General features: G+C 28.6%; 1 protein-coding gene across 2 annotated transcripts in view; it reads right to left on the bottom strand.

Annotated features, from left to right (window-relative positions):
- Positions 1–817: 817 nt before the first annotated feature.
- LOC129963984 (centrosomal protein of 192 kDa-like) overlaps positions 818–25347 on the bottom strand; it is a 63188-nt gene continuing 38658 nt past the window's right edge. For both annotated transcript variants that reach the window (XM_056078626.1, XM_056078627.1), the window contains exons 22-37: positions 25142–25303; positions 24781–24961; positions 22832–22899; positions 21088–21197; positions 20813–20904; positions 12441–12618; positions 10906–11169; positions 10752–10817; positions 9013–9115; positions 7995–8211; positions 7056–7135; positions 6345–6539; positions 5669–5739; positions 5261–5375; positions 3140–3198; positions 818–995 (exon numbers count right to left, since the gene is read on the bottom strand). In XM_056078626.1, the coding sequence (XP_055934601.1) occupies positions 860–995; positions 3140–3198; positions 5261–5375; positions 5669–5739; positions 6345–6539; positions 7056–7135; positions 7995–8211; positions 9013–9115; positions 10752–10817; positions 10906–11169; positions 12441–12618; positions 20813–20904; positions 21088–21197; positions 22832–22899; positions 24781–24961; positions 25142–25303 (2097 nt within the window). In that variant the 3' untranslated portion in view covers positions 818–859. The remainder of the gene's footprint in view (positions 996–3139; positions 3199–5260; positions 5376–5668; positions 5740–6344; positions 6540–7055; positions 7136–7994; positions 8212–9012; positions 9116–10751; positions 10818–10905; positions 11170–12440; positions 12619–20812; positions 20905–21087; positions 21198–22831; positions 22900–24780; positions 24962–25141; positions 25304–25347) is intronic.

Below are 25347 nucleotides of genomic sequence, written 5' to 3' on the forward strand. Positions count from 1 at the left end.
GTTTTATAGCTTTCCTACCTGAAATCTTTTGAGGTAAATTTTTATATTACAAATTAACTGCTTTCAGAAGTAATTTGTGGAAATTCTTTATTATAGTTTTTAAAATCCATCTCTGTTCAATATTATAGAATCAAGGAAATTATTTTTCTCAACTAACACCTAGAATTCTAAATTTCCAACTATAAATTATACTTGATACAAAATGAATTTTTAAAACATTTTTCACACGATTTACTCAAGAAATGAAAGAAAGAAAAAAAAAAAATCCTTGAAATCATTTTTTTTTTTTTAAATAACAGGTGTTAAATGCCTAAAAACACCAAAATTTATTTCAGTAAATTATTATTAGTAATACATTCCAGAAACAATAACAATTCTTTTGGGGTTTTTTTAAATGAAAAAAAAATATGTATAATTAAATTTTAAATCATATTTCATTCGATTTCATTGATAAATAACCATCTTTTTAAATAAAAGTTCATTATTAAACTTTTCTAAAACTGATATTTTGATGTATAGTTTAGTTAATGATATTTGTAATAAAAATAACTATATTGTTTATTTAAGAGAGATTGTTCTAAATTGAAAATTATATTCTCAAATTTGTCTTTAAACATTGAAATGCTAAATAAAGAAGAATAGTTAAGAATAGTATATTGCACAAGTCAAAGTGTTTGGATAAATCTTAATTGAATGGAATAAATTAATATTTACCAGCAAAATGTATTTCTAATTAATGAGGAATAATACTAAATTTATTTCATTTATAAATAAAAATAAGTAAAAACTTTATTTATAAATACAAATGGAAGAAAAAGATAAATTCATGTATAAATACATTAAAAGCTCAAATTCATTCTTAATTACAAACACCTTTTAACTTAATCAAAAATTCATGTCCATTTTCAGACTTTAATATTAAAATATCTTCAAAATCACCCACACCTGATTTGGTGGGTTTAAAAATCACTGGAATCTTTAAAAACTTCTTAGATCTGTAATAGGAAAGAAAATGCCATAGCATTTGTTCTATTAGTTCTTGATATAATTTTGTAAATAAACAAACACATAGAGAAAAACAAAGTAAACATACATACACAAAATAATATACTAACAAAATTGAAAATACAAGTAAAAATATAATAACAAAAATAAAGTGAAAACCAAAAGTAAATCAAAGTCAAGAAGATAGCCATATTTAAATCTCAAAACAGCATCTTTCAATCAGAATATAAAGGTTGCAATTATTATATTTTATTTTTATTTTTTTAAAGTTGTTTTTAATTTCTTCCTTTTTATAGCTCTTCATTTAAAATATAATTGATTTATTGTTATCTTCATTCAATTTCCAAAAGTTTCTAGTTTTCACCTCTGAATAGTTGCACTAAAAGTCTTGTTATTTTATACTCCATAAACATTGCACAAGTGCACTTTTGTCCACTTGGAGAAAATAATAAACCTTCATAATGTTCTCTCTTCTTTATGATATACCCTTTTATTTCTAAATTCCTTTACTATGTTCAGTATATTTCCTTTTTTATTTACTAAGAACTTATCTTTAAAATTAGTTATTTTTACTTCAACCGAGAATCATTTTTTCCCCATTGACTTACTACAGTATTTGGGATGAAAACAGAATCTTTTCATTTAATTATTTGATACTGTTTGTAGAAAATACTATAGCTCCTTTTATGATCTACATACATTTCATTCCCTGATGAGCAATTAATGCACCATTTGCCATACTTCACATTCTAAATGTTTTGTTCATGGAAGACAAAGAAAGAGAGAGAAATGTTCTCATAAATAGTAAAAAAATTATAATAATATTCAGGGAAAATATTTTGAAACAAAAATGAAAAACAAGAGAAAAAAATAAGTTTCAACTGTAAAATTAATGTCATACTGCTTTTTGTAAGTTATTTAATATGTTACATTCCTAGTAATTTTCAATGAATAAATTTTAAACATCCCATGTTCTAATAAAAACAATATTCAACTAAAAAACCACATTTTCTTTTTCCACAACATGCCCCTGTATATAAAAGCTGAAGTTTTTACATTTTAGAATCATATTTTAGAAGGAAAAGCATTTTCAACCAACAATCAATGCAACTGCACTTAATTGTATTAAATTAATTTGCAGGAAGAATTTATTTTAAACAGAATATTTGTTGAGCAGAATTCTATTATATGTTGTTAATTGTTTGGAAGGCAATCACTTTGAAACAATAAGCTATAGAATACCAAATATTCATAGTTTTATTATTATTATTATTAAACACTTTCAGGAGTGGTCTTCCCATACATTTCTCGCACACTCTCTAACAAAGATATTATACCAGAGGACACCTTGCATGGCATTGGGCATACAATAGTTGAAAAATATTAATCTTCGACACGAATTCGGCACTTTTACTGAATGTATCATGTGATCCTTGGCAAGTTTTTTAATGATCAATAATTTAATATCTGGCATGTGTTAATAGTATCTGAAAATCGAATTTAAATTTTAGAAGTATGTTCCCCAAATGACTGAAAAAAAAATGTGAAACAAAATTACATTTGTAGTCACAAAATCACGCAACAAATTTGATATATTTAAATCATTGCATTTTTGGGTTATTATTGCTTTTACATGTTTTTGAAAATACAGAAGTCAAACATTTGTTGGATTTGGCTCAAAATTTTATAAGTACCTGTCTACACTATACAAGTTAAATCTTTGTATTGAATTTTATCTATCTTACTCTCTTTGTTTTGTAGCTATCGTATTAATTTATATTTAAACAGATGGAGAGATAAACTTCCTCTGAGTGAATCCTGCTCAAAATTTGATGTAAAGATCGTATACCAAATTTCATTTGCGTTCTTGAGTTATCTTTACGCAGAGCGTTTTTGAATGATCTTTTTCACAGATAGACAAACATTTTTGAAAAATGTATTTTTCAAAAGCAGGGAGGTCCAAAACGAAAATACATCCAAATTTTTTTGTGACTACAATACTTTCTTAGATAATACTTTCTTTAGATAACACTGAACCCTCATGTGTTATCTAAATACCCAATGAATTAAAATATCTAGATTATAAAAAGTATTCATGATATATAAGATTCCATTATATTAATTTGCTACTTACTTGACTAGTACAGATGATTGATGCACAATGAATGGCAAACGTGGCTTTGTGATATTCAGCTGAAACATTTATAGTAACAATATTTATTTAAATTAGTAAAAACAATAAATATTCTGGGAAATTATTATTAATCCAAAATGTTTTCACAAATATAGAAACATTTAGCAACTCATAACTAAAAATACATATAACATTTTAAAGAATTTTTTAGGAACAGCCTGTTTATTAGAAAGTATAATTTCTCTTTTATATTTTTCAAAATTTAAGTTCTTGACATTCACAAAACAGACCAAGTAACAATGAATACAGGTTGCATTTTAATTACAATCCTTTTAGAATAAAAAAAGTAAACATAGTAAATATATTTCACAATTAAGTAAATATCTTTTAAAATTTAAAGACACACTTAAGTGACAATTTTAGAGAAATTAAAAAAAAATATGAAATATTTAAATCATCATACTGATAGAAGTTTTAGTTGACAATTAAATAGTTTCATATAAACAACTTTTAATACCCATTTATTTTTTTCACGTTCTTAAAAAAGATTTGTAACTTTACTTATTTAAAGATGGAAAAAGTCAAATATACAGAAAACTGCTAAGAGGGATGCAATGTTAAACTGCTGAGAGTTCTACAGAATATGATACCCTGTTCTGTTTCATATGTATTTTTTTAAAAATCATTATATATGAACCTTGAAGTATTAATATATCCGAGTTTAGTATTTATCTAAAGTATTGATTCTCTGAAAAATTTGAAGCTAATGAACAACAGCAGATGAGAAAAGTAAATTACAATACAATCACAGCACAAATATGCCTCATACAGAGAAATTACCATTAAAAAAAGTTAGAGTTACAACATTATTAGAAGCTTATTGATAGATATGTCCAAATACCCCTTAAGACTCCAACAGTTAAAAAAATTGTTATCAAGTAGCAATCTTGCAGAATATTCAAATTGTTTATATCACTTTTGAAAATGCATTTCCATATAGTACAGATATTGTTTTCCATTAACAAGAATTGAATTTTAAATTATGAATAGTTTTTTTCTTCTTATATTTTAGTATTTATGATCTGATTTGAAAGTTTCATTAGGATGCATAGTTAATAAAATTCTAATGCATAAAAATGCCATCATTACCAAGTTTATATTAAATCTAAAAATATTTTTTTTTGAATGAGACTTTTATAAGAAAGTATTGGGTATCTTTGGGATTTATATTTGCTATATATATTTCATTATGATACTAAGTAAGGGCGAAATTTAAGTGCGGGGCAGGGGTGGTGGGAGGTTAAACACATATATAAAAAGGTATTAGTTAAAATAAAAAGCAGGTTACATAAATTAATTGCCTTTGATAACCAGCTGGTTTAAGGGGAATAGTGGGTGGATTTAATTTCAGTTAAATCATCTTGACATAACTTTATGTACATGATTCCAAAAATTGGTAGACAATCCATTAGCATCCACAATCCTCATTGGGGGATTTTGAAATTTTACATACACCACTTGGTGCCAAAAACATATTTGGTACACCAACAGTTTAAATTTATTCTATACTCATCAGTCAATATTGTGTAAATCAGAAAATGTGTATTTTGTGCTTCGTTCTTTAAAAGTGAATAAATTTGAAATTCATCCATAACTTGAATCAAATAGAATTATCATACCTGAAGCATTATATTTTTAGTTTGGATTTCATATCATAACAAAATATTGCACACAGATATGTAATTTAAAGGGTATAGTAATTATCTGTTACTTAATCTCTTCTTTTTTATTGAAATGATTTTATCAATTATTTTGTAATGTTACCCTTTTTCAACAATATCAAATCTTTTTAAAGATAAAACATAATTTGAATATAATTATATTGTTACACAACGTTTTATGCATACATATAACTTATTTGATCAAAATTTAAAAACAAAATGGCAGTTAATGGGTTAAATCCGTGTTATTTTAATTGCCTAATATATGTTTTCTTATGGGCATGTGACCTTTCTAACAGAAACTTTCTAATGCATACTAAAGCAAATCTAACAGATAATAATCTAATTTTGAAATTAAATAATAAATAATACTGTTTCAAATTAATAATGGCATGATTACTTTGAAATCTTGCCTAGATGGATTTTTCACTGTAACAAAGGTCGTAGAATTTTTCCCTAGTGATGTGTTTGGGAATTCACAGGTTTCATTTTCAACATAAATATCACTTCGTGATCTGAAAACAATCATTGTCAAAATATGCAGATAAAAAATCACAATGAAGAATAAAAACTGCATATGTATCAGCAAGATAAAAATAATAGAGAATATAAAAATTCAAAATTTTTGTTACTTTAAATAAAAAAACAGTTGACAATTAAATATGAAAGAGAAAAGCAAAATAATTAACAGTACAAATGAGCGTTATATAATATAAATTGATTTTACAATATAATCTACTGCTTACACTAAATTAAAAAATGAATTACAGGTTTTACTCTTAAAACTGAAGAAGGAACTGCAACTCACTTTTTCTTAGAGTAACAAGCAACAGCAGATGACTTGTTCAGTTCAGCATTTTCTGCTAAGCAGAAGCTAGACTTAATGAATAAAGAAAAATAAATGAAATACCAATAAGTAATTTAATAAATTATTTAATTAAATGGAATCAAGTTTCTTTGAATAATAATATGGCCATTACTTCACAAATCATTAAACTTTCATTACACTTAACTTCAAAGATTTCCCCGAGTGAAATAAATGACAAATAAGAAAAGTAAGAATGCAAAAAAGAGATGTCTAAGCTATATCCAAAACAAAAATAAATAAAATCAGTCAAGAACACATAGCAAAAAAGCCAACTGAATATTGGAAACAATGTATTAAATTAAATTCCATATTATACAAGGTTTTAAAAATTATATACAGCCTTTGACATCAATCAGTGAATTAAAATTCAACTGTTAACAATGTCTCAATGAAATATTTAGAATTAATATTAAAAATGGATAGTTTTATTATATTTAATATTGCTTTTCAGATTATGGCTCTAACAGATGTGAAGGACTAAAACCAAAAAGAAAGATAAAACTCACAATTTCTGATTCATAAATTCTAATTCCTCTGAGTTATGTATTTCCTCAACTATCCTTATTGATTTTTCTTCTTTTTGAAAAAATTTAAAAATAATAGAGAAAATACTTACACCACTAATTTTGAAGTTGCATCTTTGCCTTACACCATTAGAAAAATTTAACATCAGTTCAAAGAAACGATAGAAACAATCAGGATTTGAAGGCATAAATTTTACAACAATATTTGTTTTCTCCTTGGCTTGCAGAACTCCTGAAGATGGCAGAATTTGCAAAACATTTGAGGCATTTAAGGAATCTTCGAGAGACTGTAAAATTGTTTTCAAAAATGGTTAACAAATTTTCCAACAATAAAACAAATTCACTGGGTAATAACGTTAATTATAAAAACTGATAGAAAATAATTTAATATTTTTTTTTGTTTTATCAACGATGCAAAATCATTAGAATATTATTATTTGATTATGATTGCATTTTTGATTATTTCTGCACATTTTCAAGTGCAGAAATAATCACACGAAAAAAATGATAAATATAATTATATCTTGTCATCTAGCACTAATATTTGGCACTTGAGAAATCACCATTCAATTTTAAATAAACCTTGCTAATTAGTTATGATATAAAAATAAGTTTATGTAATAAATAAAAATTTAAACTCTGTTTAAAAAAAATTGCATTTTTTATATGACAATAACTATTGATATGTTAAGGTTAAATCAATTTCAGATTTATTGTAAAACATATGAAGATAAACTAATGAATTTTGTTACTCAATCAGCAAAAAAATAATAGCATATTGTAAAAAGTTAGTAATGAATTACCTGAGTAAATAGCATTGAAAATGGATGGATATTCCACTCAACTGAAGACTTTTCAGGATTTTGAACAACTAATGTAGTTTCTGAAATTGATTTTAAAAATTGCCATTATAAAGAAAGCACAAATATTTTTCTTGTAAAATTTCAAACTTGTATTTAAAAGTAACTTTGTCTAATTGACATAAATATTTTCCAACAGATATTAACAAAATTCTTATAGTATTCAAAATTATATGATATATATACACAATTCTGTAATAATGTGAAACAGTTTTATGAAAATATTTATTCCATCATCTATAAATATAGTTAGCAAATAACAAAATTTAAGTTTACCCTCTATGAATATGCAATATAAAAGAAAATGTGTAAAAAGCACTCATGTGCTAGTTATAATAAAATAGCTTAAAACTTATTTCAAACTTAAAATTTTGGTATCAGAAGATAAACAGAAACATGAGAATCAAGAATAAAAATTCAAAATTTAAGTAGAAATAAAGTAAATATATAATTCAATTGACTCAAACAATAGTTTATATGAGCAACATTTTATCAAAGAGTTAAAAATGCTTGTTTTCTAGCAATGTAAATTCAAATTTCAATTTAAATTCCCAATTGTGCATGTTTTGTTTTCCATTATCTTGAGTCTACAAGAGTCTAAAATAAATGCTATCTGAGCTAAATTCAAGAAAAATCTCATTTTGAAGATTTATACTTTGAATATGTTTCTACACTTCCCACATTTAACCTTCCTGGTTAGGATATATCAATCTCAGGCCATGAATTTAATAAGGGAAAAAAAAAAAAAAACTTTAATCCTGAATGATAAAGAAAATAAAGGAATGCTTTTAAAGAACTTGTTGTCAACTTTCTTTACCAGATAAAAATATTTCAGAGATTTCAAATCAAAATCATACTATTTTACCATCAATAATAACTTACCTGAAACTTTTTCAGGGGCTGTAGCATTTAAAATTATTTCTTTTGGAAACTCACAAATATTTTTGATAAAAATTGAAGTGGAATCAATTACTGTTTTATCTGCTGCTGATATTTCAAGAGGCAAATCTTGCAACTGCTCCAGATTTGTATTGCTTTCTGAAGCATTAAAAGAATCTTTCATCTTTTTCTGATCTTTAAGAACTGTTATTAGTACACTCTGTAAATAAAAAACATTTTCATTTAATAGAGCAAAATTAATTTTTTAAGAACAAAATAATAATAATAATAATAATAATAATTACATTTTATAAAGAAGAAAGTTTTAAATTGAAGTCTATTAAGTGAAGTTCAGTTTGGTGGCAAAAAATGTTTATGTCCATTATCATTAACAACAGAAGAAATAACACAAAGTAACTATAAAATAAACAATTTTCATACTCAAAACATTTTCTTACCACTACAAATACATTAAATTTTGACAAGGAACACAAGAAAATCAGTAGTATTTAATAAATTATTTACAGCTTTGCAACACTAAAGTAAATACATAACATTCTTGTCAAAAACAAATCGATTTAAAATAAGCTTTTTAAAGAGTATATAAAATTAAGTTTTTATAACTCTATGAAACTGATTAAATAAGACTTTAACAATGCAAGATTTTTTTAGAGCATTTTTTTTTATTTCCTTCAGAGTTTTTTAATGTAATAAAGATGCTTAGTTTTCAAAAAATGATGTTAGAAAACAAATAATTCAGTAACAGCAGACACAAACAATTTCTTAAGATTTTCAATTTGTCATTGTTTTATCAAAAATACTTTTAATAATGTTAATAGAATATTTGTATAATAATATTTTGACATTTTTTGATAAATACACTGAAGAAAAAGAATATGTACTACCGTGTTTCAGTAGAATATCTAAATTCACTTTAAAACTGTTTAACAATTAACATAAGCATGCACAGAGAATAAACAATTTTAAGGAGAAAGCAAATATTAACATTTCTTTAGCTTACCTTTTCTGTGCCATCACATATTACTTTGATAAATCCTTTGTAATCTTCATATAATTTAGCATGATTGTATGGTATGATACATACTCGTAATCCAATCTGACCTCTAAAACAAAATAATTTTTATATCAAACATCAAATGAAGACTCTGAATTAAAAAAATCTTGAAAAAGTAAATTTTGCAAATGATGCCTTCCTTTTAAATAAGGAAGACATTTACAATAATTGAATAACATTTAAATTCATGAATTTATCTCCATACACAAGGCGATTTCGATCAAATCTGCCAAATGAAAAGGGCCAAGTCAAAATCACACAGCATAAAATTCCAAGTTAATTTTATTTTCCTAACCTCCAATATTGCGGTATTTTATTTCTAAATAATTTACCTAAAAGATATTAAATTCAAACAATAAAAAAGTGATACAAGAATTTACAATACTTCAGCCTCTTTCCTTTAAAAATACTCTGTATTACAACAATATATCCACCTTTTCTCAGTTTATATAATTCAAAATATGAGGCTCTTTAGCTGCCTTGTTTTACTGCTCCCAGAAGACATTCTTATTATTTTTTATATATATATACATTTCAGAAACCAACCAACAAACAAACAACAATGTCTCTGGGGGAAGGTTAGGGGAAGGAGTGAAGATCTATCATAAGAAAGCAATGAAGCCAAACCAGTTCTGATCATTTGAAAGTTTGCATACAATTAGGTCTATCTCAAATGATTTATCAAAATCATGTATACAAACAATTTTCCTAAGTATAATTTATCATTAAACACCAGATGATGAATAGATAATTAGAAATCACAAGGAAAAATACACATTTAGTGTTTTCATCAACACAAGATCAAAAGTTGGTCTGGTCTTTGTTTTTATGGCACTCATTGAAATACTTGACTTACTAAAAAAGAACTATTTTCTCCAATATGCTGTCACCATATGCATTCCTTCACATTTCACAGATTTCCAATGAGCTTTTTCACTAAAATTTCTGCATTGAATCTTTGATCAGATTATCCAGCTCTATTATCAAACAAGAGTGAGCTCTATGCCCCCCCCCAAAAAAAATCCTGATGTATTCTTCATTGCCAATTGTTGATATTCCATCACAATTGGCAATGAAAAAACCAAAACAGAAAATTTCACAAAGGGAAATATCATCTCAAGACCACCCAAAGCATTTAGTTCACTTATTAATTTGACAGACTGGATACACAATAATTTATCAGAATGGGAATAAATATGTTGAATGTTTATAGCAATAGTAATCTTATCAAAATAAATGAAAGAAATAAAGCTATAAATTAAAATAAGAGAAACCATGCTTATGCATAAATAAAATTTTGAAAAATTAGTAATAAGCTAAAATTCTCATATTAACTTTGAAAGTCTATAAGAAATTTTCATCAATAAATTCATTATCAAAACTGGAATAATCTCAAACCATTAATCAAACTCATTTCAAATTTTTCCAAAATTTAAAAGAGATAAATACTAAAATTATTTCTTTTTATAATGTTATTAACTGAAGACATACAAAGTCATATTCTTTCATATTCATAGTCAGAAAAATTACGAGCCAAGAGGTATCAGTTTCTACATATGTTCTCTTTTTCTATATTAAACAATTTTTATTATTCTTTTTATTTATTTTTTGCATAAAATTTGAAAGCAGTCAACTATAAAAAAGTTAAAACAAATACTAATCAAACAAATAAAGGAATAGCTTACTTAGCAGAAACTATTCCACTCACAGGTGAAACGGATATTACATCAATTGCACTTTCTATTTTAAATCTATAACAAAACAAAAATGCATTACCAGATTACAAAATGTAATGCAATAATAAAGAAAAAAGATTAAAAGAAAAAAATCATAACATACTTCAAATCCTGATTTGAAAGATTAATTAGCAATATTCGGTTATCTTTACTGGCTGAGTCTATAGTCAACAACTCTGGTTTTACAGTCCAAAACCTTGAAGAATCTTCCTTCTCAGCAACATTTTCATCAACTTTTGGTGCAAACAATGAACATTTATTGGAATTGAGGGTTGGAGAATTAAGCATTGATAAACGATTTAACGTATATACAGTGAAATCCTTTACAGGAGGAGAATAAGTACATCCAGGGCCAGCAGTTACTCTCCTGTTAAGAAATAATCTCAAGTTAAATATATAATTTATTAATATATATTTAATTTATAACTATATTGCACACACATACACACAAATTAAATGAAAAATCCAAATTAAAAAAAATTCACAAGCTTAATAAATGTTATTTTGTTTGTTCAATTCATTTTGCTTGAATTCAAGGTATTAAGTCAATATAAATTTTTAGCATTTTGTTTCAATATGATACTAGTTATTGTAAAAACAATAATAATAATTTTCATCTGTTTGTACATTTGTTGGATATGTAATACTCAAACTAAAACTTTTTCAGGAAGGGTAATTCTATATTTCCTGAAAAGTCTTGATGAAACAGTGTTTGGAATTTACAAGAACTTTCATATATTGGTAAAGTATGTAATATAATATGTTTGAAACATTGTGGTTGCATAAGACCTATTAAATAATCCTATGTTGTAACAAAAATTTACACCAAGTATTTGCGAGATCAACCTTGTCTAATGTAAAAAGGCACAAATACAAATCCATTAGCACTCAATTTATCTTTAAGCCCTCTTTCATCTCGAACAAGTTCTGAAGAAGTATATAAAGACAATAATATATATATTGTCATTCAAAATCTTATAAGTCAGATTTTTATGAAAATGCAATTTACTTGGATTTTCATACAAAGCAAATCTAGCAATATTATTTGAAACACTTAATTAGTCTTAAGTCAGTGAATCTAATTTGTATTTTCCAGTAAAGAATAGCCAATCTTTCGACAATCAACAACAAATTCGATGATTTTTAATTGAGTATTTTTAGATTAATAAGAGCTTTCATTTATTTAAGTTGAATATGGCAATTATGTCATCTAGCCCATTTATTTATTGCATTTTTAAAATAGGAGTCAATAAAATTTGATGGGGCAAATTAAATGGGGCATCATGTGTGTGTGTGCGAGAGAGAGAGAGAGAGATGTTTAGGGGTTTGAGATGTGCGAGGATAGAACCTGGGACCTTGTGGTTCGCAGTCCAGTAGCATAACCAGGATACAAAAGCATATGCTTGTGTAGCATAGTTGTTAACTGGCTTATACGCTATTCACCACAGATGAAAAGATATATATGTATTATCTTCTCTCTATCCATATTTTACTAATATTTAACATTCACATAATAATGCATACTATATATTTCCTATTATCAAAATTCAATACATTAGCATATCAATTAAATTTGAAAAACAGAAATAAATATCAATAAAATTTTTGTTAATCTAAAAAATTTTTAGTATATCTCACCTAAACATAGTAGAATTTCCTATGGTACTAGTACAGGTATTGTCCAGCAAAGACAATGCACCAAAAGTCACCTGAGAGCAACTTGCATCTTGTTCAACAATATTCAAATGAATAAGATATTTTTTAATAGAAGAAGAAAACAGCGAGGATATATTTATTTTGCTTATATATGTAGAATCTGTAGAAAAAGAAAAACTTCGGTAAAATATTTAATATACTTCATTAGCAATAGCAAAACAAAACTTAATTTTTTTCCTAAAAAATCAAACATGTGGGAGGGGGAAAGAAGAAGAAGAAAATGCCGTGGGGGAGATTTTAGAAATTTAAACATTTTAACTAAAAAATTTTTTGATTTGCGAACCCTTTAAATTCAACCATTTAAATGGGGTCGTGTCAAATTATCCATCCCAACCCACATCACCAAAAATATTATGATAGCATCAACAGGAAGCTAATGAAAATTTTAATTGTTATTTCTAAAAATATGATCCAGTTTTAAAATATTTTTCACATTAAAAGATGCATTTGAGCTCTCTTTTAGTGGAGTTAAATTTTTCCATGCACAATTTACGTTCTAATTGTGTGTATAATATAAAAGAATTACAATTCATATCATTGTAAGAAGCCATTCATCCAAAAGTGCAAAGAATTCTTTAGGCAATATGAAATGTGATACCATTGCAAGTGTAAAATGCTTAAATAATAGCCTTGCAAACAACATCATACTCCTTGCACTAATGTTAACAGGAAATCCTCAATGTCTCCCAAATCAAGAAATAATTGTTCTCGATCTGACCCACATTTATTCCAACAGCATTTCTCTCATCTACTTGAAAATTAAATCATAATCCGATTGCCATTTTTAGATGAATTGCAGATTCAACTTCTATTTTTGAAACATTGATTTCTTATCCTAGGTATCCTCCCCATTTCCTTTATTATATTCAGTGGAATTGGTTTTTGTCTTACTTGATAAATATTCTTTTTAAATCTATGAAATACTGAAGATTCTAATCTCAGCTATGTTCATTATTTATCAAACATACATGCATGCATTTTGTATCTGCACATTGATTAGTTATTCACCTGATGATCTTATCTAGGATTTATTTTAGAAATAAGATTTATAATGCATGTATCCGAGCATGGTAAAACTTATTTTTCAATTACGTCCTATTTTTGAACAAATGCAATAAGTGGTAAGATTTTGAGAATCAAATAATAAATTGAGTTTATAGTTTTACAAAATCCAATTGTATTAAGGAAAGGGGTTTTTGGAAGGAAGGTAGAAGGTTGTGTTTTTCCGGCTCTCCTTTCTGTATTAATTTTTGGTGCGTGGAAGGAAGGCAGCTAGAAGTGAAGGCTGTGCTTGTTCGAGTGTTTGTTTTTGCCATTGGTTTGTTCGCAGTTTTTGCTTTCTCTAAACAAATCCAAATGGTGTTTCTGTTGGGGGTGTTTCCCTAGCTTGCTTTTCAGTTTTTGAGTTGACTTCAGTTGAAGTTTTTCTCTTTATTTTTGGGGTGTCAAGGTGGCTGGCACTGGATTCTGGAAAATCAAGGTAGGATTTTTCTAGTTTTTCCTTTTAATTGTTTCGGTTTCTGCTAGTTTTGATTCTGGCTGCATCTTATTAGATTCTTCGTCAGTAATGACGAAGAAGAAACCAGAAGACTTTGAGTCTGAGGGGAAATATAAGGATAGGAAGATAAATTATATACTTACAAATGAGTTCTCGGAGTATGAGAAAGCCAACATTGCAATTCAAAGGGGTTGCCCCAAAATAAAATTGTGCATTGATAGTAATAATGGTCCGTCGCCATGGATTAAACCCACAACAATCAATGCCACGTTCGGACCACTTACCCACAAAGAAGACACCCTTTCCCTAAACAAATACAAAAAATTGGTTCTAGTTACTCGGCACTTAAGCTCAGTGGAGAAAGTAACTGATTTTGTAAAGAATGTTCCGGAAGCAAGGATTCGTATCATTGACACGAATATTGTAACAAAATACATCATCCGTGATGTTGACACGGATTACAGCATAGTGGAAATTAATGAAGAACTATCTTCACAGGATATTATCGCAACAAAAATAGTTAGATTTAAAAAGAAGGGGACGGCAGGACCTATCCCAATTGTTCTTATTGAAGAAATTGGGAAAACAAATCGATCTGAAATAAAGATCGGCAGACTTATCTTCAAAGTGTCTAAATTCATTGAAAATCCTAAGGTTTGTTATAAATGCTTAAAATTCGGTCATACACAGCTCCGGTGTCAACAAGATAAGAGGTGTAAAAATTGTGGGGGCTCACATGCCGAGGATTGTAAGTTACCCACTAAATGTTTTAGATGCGAAGAGGCTCACGATGCTCTCGACAAAAAGTGTAGTTTTTACAATCTAGAAAAAGAGATTATAAACCTGGTCAGAGAAAAAGACATATCATTTCAGGAAGCAAGGAGGATAGCGAAATCGCAATCTTTTGCACAAAAGGTTAAGGGCGATCCGCCGGTCCAGTGTACCGAAATCCCCAAAAAACAAATAACGGACCTCTACTCGGCTTTACAGGACTTAACAAAACTAATTTCTGCTCTACTACCCCAAGGGAATGAACTCGTAAAACTCCAAGAAGTCAACAGACAGTGCATTGCACGTATTGGGGAGACTCAGGAAAATTTAGAGAAACAAGTTGAAGAGAATATTACTCTCCGGAAACAAATCGAGACTCAAAGGGCAACGATCGACTCGCTACAATCTAAAATTGCCCTTCTGGAATCCAATCTTGAATATAGTCACGTTCTGAGCCCAGGCGTTGTGCACGATCAACGGTCCCTTGCTGAAATAAATCATTTCAGTGTTGCGGAGGATTTCTCGGGTATCAGATAATTAAAAAAAGGGAAAAAATTAAAAGTTTTTACTTTTTATTATAATTTTTATTAATTTTTTTTATTTATATATTTCCATGAGGTGTATTCAGTGGAATGTTAGGGGGATCAAAAATAAGATCCCTTGGCTGCAGGCCCCCCCCCTTTTCGGCGGCCCAGTGTTTAATTTTGCAGGAAACATGGCTCAACGAGTCTGCATCTTTTTCTCTTAAAAACAAAAAAATCTTTCGAGCTGAAAGACAAAATTCTATTAGAGGTGGACTGTTAATTGCAGTAGAACAGAATATCCCTGCCCAGATTTTGTCACACTCACTTCCTCCATCAACAGTGGAGGTCTTAGCGGTTAAAATATGGATGGGTCCAAATTCTGAATTCTCACTAACGGTTATCAATCTTTACTCTCCTGGAGGTAAATTTGATGACAACTGGTTGGAATCCTTGTACTCGCAAATCTCTTCTCCTTTCGTTTTACTGGGGGATTTTAATATACACCATCCAGCACTTGGGAGAGATCATTTATCTTCCGATGCAAACCGGGTTCTGGATTGGATTAGCACAAAACATATGTGCTTGCTTAACACGAAACAATATACCAGATACCAGGGGACTCAAGCCCCTTCGTTATTAGATTTGTCCATCTGCTCCGCAGATATAATCAATAAGATTAATATTGAGATCTCGCATGATATGTATGACAGCGATCACTGTCCCATTTTTATTTCCTTTTGCAATTTAGATGCAAAGTCTCTCTATACTCGAAAATACATCAATTGGGGCCAATTCTCAAAGAAGGTCAATGCTCTTCTTCAAGGTAATGGGGATGTCTCTTCCCTTGATAGACTTACTAATATCTTCCAGGTAAGCGCAAACTCATCATCGTACTCGTTTTCTAAATCAATACACTCGCACTGTCCTTGGTGGGACGCTAGATGTAACTACCTTAAGGCCCTCAAAAGGAAATTGTTAAGAAAGGCGAAATCATATCCCTCCATCTTAAACTGGAATGCATATAAAGAAATGGCGGCAGCTCTCAGAAAATATGTAAAAGTGTAAAAAACGCAGCTTTTGGGAGAAAACTTGTCAGGAGGTAGCTTCTTCCCATCAGGCTTTTAGCATCGTTAAAGCCCTACTAAACAAAGATGAGTCTCCCTGTGAATCCAATCTTGTTCTCTCTTCGGGTACTACTCTGATAGCGCCGATGCAAATGCAGCTAACTTAATTAAGAGAGCACCAAATGTGCGTATTCCTTTAGATTTCTCAGTAGATGATCCAGAAAATTATGATGAAATGAGTTTGAACCGTCCGTTTTCCTATAGGGAATTTCAAAACGCATTAAAAAGAACGAAAAACAAATCCCCTGGCATGGACAAAATAAATAAGAAAATGTTGTCTTGTCTTTCCGATGAAAATAAATTTAAAATTCTCGACTTATTCAATAACTTATGGGCGAACACGATTGTTCCAGAAAGCTGGAGAATAGCGAAGATTATTCCTATTTTAAAACCCAAGAAAAATGCAGCAGAGATCACATCCTACAGACCCATTGCGTTAACATCAGTATTGGGAAAGATTTTTGAACGGATTATTCTGGACAGGCTTTTGCGGTATTATTTGGAAAAAAGATTTTTCTCTCCTTTTCATGCTGGTTTCCTCCCGTACAAAGGCTGTGACAGCCTCTCTGCAGCCCTACTCAATAAAATTTTAACAGCCAGAGCTAATAAGAAACTTGTGTATGGTATGTCTTTTGATCTAAAGTCTGCGTATGACAACGTATGGCATGACGGCTTGACGCTTAAAATTTTACAATCGGGGATTAAGGGTAATATTGCCCTGTGGATCTCACAATTCTTACATGAAAGGAAAGCATTTGTTTCATGGAGAGGAGTGTCTTCCTCACTTTTTAAGCACGAAAGGGGCGTTCCGCAAGGAAGTCTTCTTTCCCCGTTGCTCTTCACAATTTTTATGAATGACATATATAGCATTTTACCCAATGATGTTTTTTGCTTTATATATGCAGTTGACATTTTTATATTAGTTGAAGAAAACAATATCGAAACGATCAAAAATAAGATGCGGTTCTGTGTTACTAAACTGGAAAGCTGGTGCGACGAATGGCATATGGATATTGCTCCCCAGAAAAGTAATATTATAAACCTCTCATCTCGTAAATCGCCAGTGGGGTTTGTAATCCTTTTTCGCGGCTGTAGTATCCCTTGGTCCAATAATGTTCGCTATCTAGGCATTCAGTTTGCTTCAACCTTGTCTTTCCGTTCACATATCGACCAGATCAGTACTAAAGCCTTTAAAAAGTTAAATGTGATCAAAAGTTTGGCCGCTCCCAGATGGGGTGCAAACACATCTAATTTGATAAATATATGCAATGCGCGCATCACACAACCCATGGAATTTGGAGCACATACGGTTGGCATGACGAATAAAGCTGGCTTTGCAGCTTTACAAACGATACGAAACAACATCCTTCGTTTTGCTCTTGGACTCCCACGGTGGACACCTATCCCAATTTTATTTAAAATATCAAATGAAATAAATATGAGACTTAGGTTTGAAAAGAAAAACGTGTTATTCTTTGTTAATCAGTTCTCAGCCCGCGAATACACAGAAGTTTCGAGATCAATTTCCGAGGTGAAGTCTGTAATCTCTAACCGCATTTTCCAAAGACTTCCCTGCGCAGGCACTTTAGAAGAATATTGCCATCAAAAAAACCTGTCCCTGGACCAAATAATCCCGATTATGGTCCCGGTTAGTTGGGATGATTGTGAGCACTTTACCATCAAAACCCATGACTTGGGCTTCCAACAAAGGAGCTTGGATTCGACTACAATTAAACGTTTGTTCGCCGAGTTCAAATCACAGCTACCCCCAAATCAAATTATCCTGGCCACAGACGCATCCAAGAATGAGAATTCTACTGCGGTGGCGGCTATAAACTGCTCCTCGAAGGAAGTCATTAAGGGAATGGTTCACAACATTAACTCTGTGTTTTCAGGGGAGGGTTTTGCCATAGTTCTGGCTATAATGAGCTTTGTCAAAGAACATAAAGATTATATTTTATTGACTGACAGTTTATATAATTTGACAGCCCTGAGATGCCTAAACTTCCATTCTCCCAAAAGTGCCCTTTTTGTGGCCTGCGTTATATTTGATGCCTTAAAGACATGTTCCTCATTAGAACTGATATACACTCCTGCCCAAGTGGGAATTGCAGAAAATGAACGGGCTGATGATTTAGCTAAGCAAGCTTTAACTTCTTCTAATATTTGTGACTGGATCTCGCCCGAAGACACTTGTTCGGTATACACTAAAATCGTACGACATAAACAAGATTTAGAATGGGAAAATTCTAAATACTATGAAAAATACAAATGGCTTGATGCTTTCAATCTTAAAAAACTCAATTTATCTAAACGTAATGAGGTTTTAATTTTACGATTAATATCTAGGACTCTTCCAGTAAATGCAGTTCTTCATAAATGTAGGCTCATTGAATCACCAAATTGTGCCAATTGCCAGATTCCTGAAACTTGTGAACATTTTTTTCTTTCTTGCAGTAGATATGAGACAGCGAGAAATTCTCTCCGTGCTAAGTTGGGTTGTGTCCCACTCTCTTTTGACTGGATTTGTGATTTCTCCATTCAGGGTCGTGATAAAGTGAAGGCTATGTTGGCTTTCTTTGTGGCTTCTGACAGATTTTAAAAATTTTTTTGTGATATTCGAGTTTTGATTTTTGTGAACCTGGCACAAGCTAAGAATCCGTTCAGGAGCATACGCCGGAAAACAAACCTCATTCCTTCCTTCCTATTAAGTATTGAGAAAATGGTTATCATAATATAATAAGCAATTTCAATAATTAGTTGTTTTTTTTAAATTGAAATCCGTACCTGGAAATATTAAATAATTGCAATATAAAGTAAAAACCTTAATTATGAAATTCATCCAAGAACATATAATATCCACATAAGTTATGATGGACATGTATTCATTGAAAAACAAAGGTACACAAAATTAAAAGTATCCTAGATATAGAATACAGAATTTTTAGATATGTATTTTAAAAACACACACAGTTAGTTTATAATAAAAATACATTAATTCTTTTGAATCAAAGCTGTCAGTATAAGGCTGTGCTCTTTTTTCCCCTACATAATCACATTTCTAGAATGAGAAAGGATATAATTGAGCAAGTAATAAATAAACCTAAAATTTGCAACTAAATTAACTTGGAATCTAAATAATAATAAAGGAACTTTAAGCATTTTAAATCTATCTTGAAATTTTATTTTTGGCTTAAAGTAAAACATTTATTTTCTGGTTTATATTTTTATAATTAAATAAATATAAATGTAAATAAAAATGTACTGTAATATTATATCAAAAGAAAAGTAGCCAAAAGGAAAGTATTTATCTACGTAACATTGATGTCCCTTAACCCCTTAGCATACAATGATGTGTCTGACTTGCACACTGCATTCCTAAATGTTTAGTTTTAAACCTGCAATTAAGCAATAGAATTAAATATTTAAAAATGCAAAAACCACTTAGAAATGCTTCAATATCTCAAATGCCTCTTATATTATTATAAGAATTATAATAATTTGTATGTCAAGAATTTTGTTTTAGAAGCACATGCAGATATATTTTAAGCCAAATTCTCCATTAAAATGCTTTGTATTGCTAGAATCATGAGCCCATCATGGACAAATTTTAGTGGCTATCAGAAAAGCTGGTTCAGTTACCTTCAAATTGCTAATCTTTTTGAGGTTTACTTATATCACAGAAGTGTCTTCAAGGAATATCAATTAAAAATAGCAACAAAAAAACACCTTTGAATAAGTGGAAACAGAGAGCTGATTGCTTCTTTCATTTAGAAGAGCCAAATGGGCAAAAATACCACACTGCATGCTGAAGAATTGTGATACATTAAATAGCAGCACAATCCAAAAAAAGATCCTCACACTGTGTTTACCTACTTTCTCCATAAGGTAATAACATATTGGTTTTAATAGTTAGCAAACAACAAGAGATCTTTTAATTTTTGCTACAAAATTGAAAGAAAAAAAAAGTGGCTTTTGTGTGACAGCATCGAAAATTTGATAAGCAGAAAAATGTTGTATAGTCTACAGGCTTCATTTCTTCTCCATTACGCTGCAGGCAGGGTCCATGCATAATGCATTTATGGAATGAAAGGGACAGAACTATTTACAGCCCTGAAACACCATCATCCAATCTGAGGGAATTAAGAGAGGGTATTTTGTCGACATATGGCTAATATTTCACAACAATTATAACAGATTATAGAATAAAAGAATATGTGCTATCCTCAAAGCTAGAGAAGGTTCAATTATTTCATAACAGTGTGTTCCTAATATTTTGATCATTTAATCTGTATTAAATTAGCTCTAAAAACACATGAAATAGAATCAATCAAGTTATTTTTGATGAAAAAATAGTTCAATTTGAATGATACAAACCATAAGGAACTCGCTCTTCACCAACAAAAGGAACATCAAAATTTACACCATGATACAGAGAGTGTGAATTTGCAGAATTTTCACCCACAGATCTAAATTAAATAAAGATTAAATAAATATAAATAAACAAAATGATGTATGAAATTGAATTTATTCAATAAGTGTAATATTTGCATAAACATTTAAAAACAGCATATAATGAGATTTATTTTTATACTGAAATTAGATTCATTAAAAAGTATAATGAATAAGAAATTGTTAATTCAAAATTTTACCTTCTCAACTGCTGCCGTATAATTTCATCCCCATACAGTAATGTTATAAAGCCAAAATCGGTTGCATTAAGCATGGAAAAATTTTCTATAGTGCAAGATATAATTAAAGTCTGAAAAATTAAAATTAGAAATTACATATAGATGTAAATCAAAATATAGAAAATATATCACAAGGCAATAACTCATAAAGATAAATGAAATATAAAAATAAACAATATTAAATAAATAAAAAAAATAATATTTTATAAAATGAAACTGGATTGAAAAATATCCCTAATCACTTCTGCACTAAAATGGCCCACTCGTGTTTAAAAGATGCAAGTTTAACCGCTCACATTACAAATATGTACCACATGCGTCACAGACACTTTTATCAAAAAATCACCAACAACGCAATGATAGGCAATTATGGTAGCAATAAAAATGAATGATCATAACACCTCTTCTAAGATTATTTGCCACAGCACAATTTTTCACTGTTGTATTCTCTTCAAAAAACTATTAGAAATCCTAGGTAGAAAATTAATTAGTTCGGGAGATTTTTTTCTTAATAAAATAAAAATCTTTTTCCAATTTCTCAAAGGCATAGAACATTATAGGAAGCTTCGCAGCAGTGGACCATTTTGGCATTCACTTTTGTGAATTTCTTGTCAATGCAAATAGCTATAATGTAGTTATTAGATTCTTACATACAACATAATGAAATATTTCTATTGGAATAGCAAATTTGTGTTTCGATTAACTATACAGATTAATAGTATATTGACAAAATCGAACATTTTCAATTAACTTTATTGTCTTTCAAATTAACCATTGAAAAAAAAATTCAAATCTCCGAATTTACATTTCCTTTTTTTCTTATTATTATTTTCACTACTTTTATAAGTAAAAATAGCAGAAAATTATTAATTACACAGTTTTCTTTTGAATGTTGACCAAGAAACAATTAATGTGGATATAAATGCTAGGTCAAAGATACTATTTGGAAGAGCTATTTTTTATAATTATATAATTGTTTTAAAAAACTCAATCTTATTTATCATTTTCAAAAACTTTAGTTGATTATAAAGCGCAAAATGTTGATTGAAGACGGCATTCTTTGGATCACAGAATAGTTCAAGATTGATATGACCCTTTTCTTGCAAGAAATAATCAAAAAAAATCATTAAACTGATCCAACAGGTACAAAGTGCAATGAGCAATTAAAATTGCTGACCTTCCTTCATAATGGATACTAGGATCTTTCTATCACAATAAGGAATTTAACAAAATTGAATTTTTATATTAATTAAACAGATTTGTTCCAATAACTAATCGATCAATAATTCTTAAAAAAGAATAGCCACTACTTTTTTTTTTTCTTTTTCTTAGTATGTTTTGGTTCACTTTATATTATTTTAACAAATGATTTCCATGAAAGTGTTAACAAAATCTTTCAAAACTCTGTTATTGAAATTTAAATACCATTTCTATAATATGGTTCGAAAATCTTCGGCTTGCTCAAAGCTTTGATCTTTTCATTCAATATAAGCAATGAAAAATTTCATTGCTTATATTCATACATACTCATACCCAAGGCAATTTTAAAATCTAAATACATTTTTATATTATTCATTATCATTCTTAATCAGTTTAATTAGTAAACCTTCTATATTATTTTAATCCTGCAATAGATTAAAAAAATAGCATGCTGGATAATAACTAATTATATAATTAAACATAACCATTAAAATTTATTACGAACCTTACAGTCATCTTCTAAAAGAATAAATTCACTTGGATTGATGACAATTTGTTCTTTATTAGAATTACCTGAAAAAAAGTGAAGAATGTTTCATTGTTTTATCTAAATGAATGTTCAATGTTTAACTTTGTTCTATGTTCCTTACTGAAATATATCTAAGAAAGTAAACAGATGGTTTAGAATTAGAATATAAAGAATCGAGAAAAAAAATTTTCCACTCATTTAATAAACCCAAACAAAATTTTGATTCAATTTTTTATATTTTTTATAAGAATCAAATTATTCTGATCTGAAATCCCACAATTTGGTAAATGAGACAAATCATGCTTTTTTAGTTATCTCGGTGCATGGTAAGGAATTGCTGCAAAAATTACGTACTTTTTAAGTAACTCAGTCAAAAAAATTAAGTACCTTTCTATATACATGCAAACATAGATCTTTGTATGTTCTAAGCATAAGATTTTTGTTTTATAATAATGCACAGTTTGTACTGAAATTTTTAAAAATTATTTTTCAAATTTTAATATTTATTTTTTTGTATTTGCACAATGTGTTTCAATTTAAAACCAAAAAATAAAAATGATAATGCAAACTATCATTAACAAAAAAATTAAGACATTTTTTTATAAAATTAAAAATTTTTAAAATCTCATCTTTTCGAACAAACTATAAGTCAATATGAATAGATACATCATTTCTGAAAATAATTTTGTCAAAGCATAGCACAGCATGACTAAATATTCTGTATTTGAGTCTTGTATATATCCCATAACAAATAAGATTAAATATGACTGATATGGAAAATGCAAATTTATTCATGCACTAACGTACCACAGTTAGCAGAATATTAAGAACATTTTATTTTCAGCCTTTTAGAGCTAAGCATTCCAGGACGATTACCATCATAAAATTTGGTAAAATTGACATAAAACTGATGGCAGAACAACACCATGTTCTAATTTTTTTAAATGATTTGTTAGTCATGAGTAAAGAATAGTAATATTTAGAAATGATTATACTATAAAAAAACTGTCTTGTTGCTTCTAATTCCTGAAATTTGGTAAGGAATCTAGAGAAAAGATTTAGTACAGAAATTTAGTTACATTTTGAAAACTTAATTAAAATATATTTATTAAACTATATGTAAAAATAAGAATTTCATATTTTAGTTTTTAAAAAGTTACAAAAAAAAATGCAATAATACATTTCACAAAGAAACAAAATTGATTTCACAATTCCTAGTTTTCATAAATAATGGAAACAAATTCATGAAAAAAAAAAAAAAAAAAAAAAAAAAAAAGAAAGAAAAAGACAATAGATTGTGCAAATAAGATTGTTTTGAAACTATATATGGTGAACAGAAAGACCAATAATTCATAAATGGCATAACAATCAAATGAAATTTGAACTTCACAATATTTGCCTTGATAAATAAAATAAAAAATTTAAAAAATCTAATCTATACACTAATTTGATTTAGCCATTTATTTTCAGCAAAAAAAAAAAAAAAAAAAAAGATTTAAATGTGATACTTTTATAAATGTTATTTTACTGGAATTGATATTTTCCCCCAAGAATGCATTAAAATTGAATCAAATTCCAATCTGAAACTCTACATTAAAAGAATTTTCGATTCTTTATATATGTTTTTCATCTACTAATAAAGTGTAATGTAAGACAATAGAAATGACTTGACATATATTTCATTTCTGAAAGTTAAAAGTTGTTTCTAAAATAAAAATTGTACTGTTTTCTTATATGGTATATCTGTACTTAATAGTTGTTTATATATATATATTTATATATATATATATACATATATATATTACTGAATCACATGCTACAGGACATACATTTAACTTGTGAGATAATAAAGAAATTAATTACAATAAATTATGATGAAAACATAAAAGAAATTTTTTAAGAAATTACAAACAACTGTATCTTACCAGCTGAAACAATTACTTTTACAAAAACTGGACGCATTCCAATATTATGAACAGTTAGATTGCTGAAAACTGTTCGTCGTTCCCTGGATACACTGATATCTAAACAGTGTCCTACACCTTCCTTTTCATAAATTTCAGCGACTTTTAATTTTCCAGTTCCACCATAACCAGCAAGCGGCATCTAAAGAAAAGAAGACACAAAATGATTCTAAATTGCCAAAAACTTTCATAAAATATTACTGTAAATAGAAAAATTGAAAATTTATAAGCTAAAATATTTTAATCTAAGAGATATTTAGGTATAAGATTTTAAAAGCCAGCTTCTTTTAAATAACAAAGAAATAAACTAGGTAAAGAATACCGAAAAAATTTTCCGGTCATTTTCAATTATGGGCTTGATTGCTAGGAAACCTGAGGAGGGTGCAATTCTTGATGGCGTAAAGGCTACAGAAATAGACTTTTGCTCCTTTGACATAAGTCCCAAAATTAAATTAGTAGTATAGCCATTATTCTCATCAATGATCTAAAAAGAAAAAAGTTCTATAAGTAAAACAAATTTTAAGAATC

The sequence above is a fragment of the Argiope bruennichi genome, chromosome 3 (assembly GCF_947563725.1).
Source record: "Argiope bruennichi chromosome 3, qqArgBrue1.1, whole genome shotgun sequence".
Taxonomy (NCBI): domain Eukaryota; kingdom Metazoa; phylum Arthropoda; class Arachnida; order Araneae; family Araneidae; genus Argiope; species Argiope bruennichi.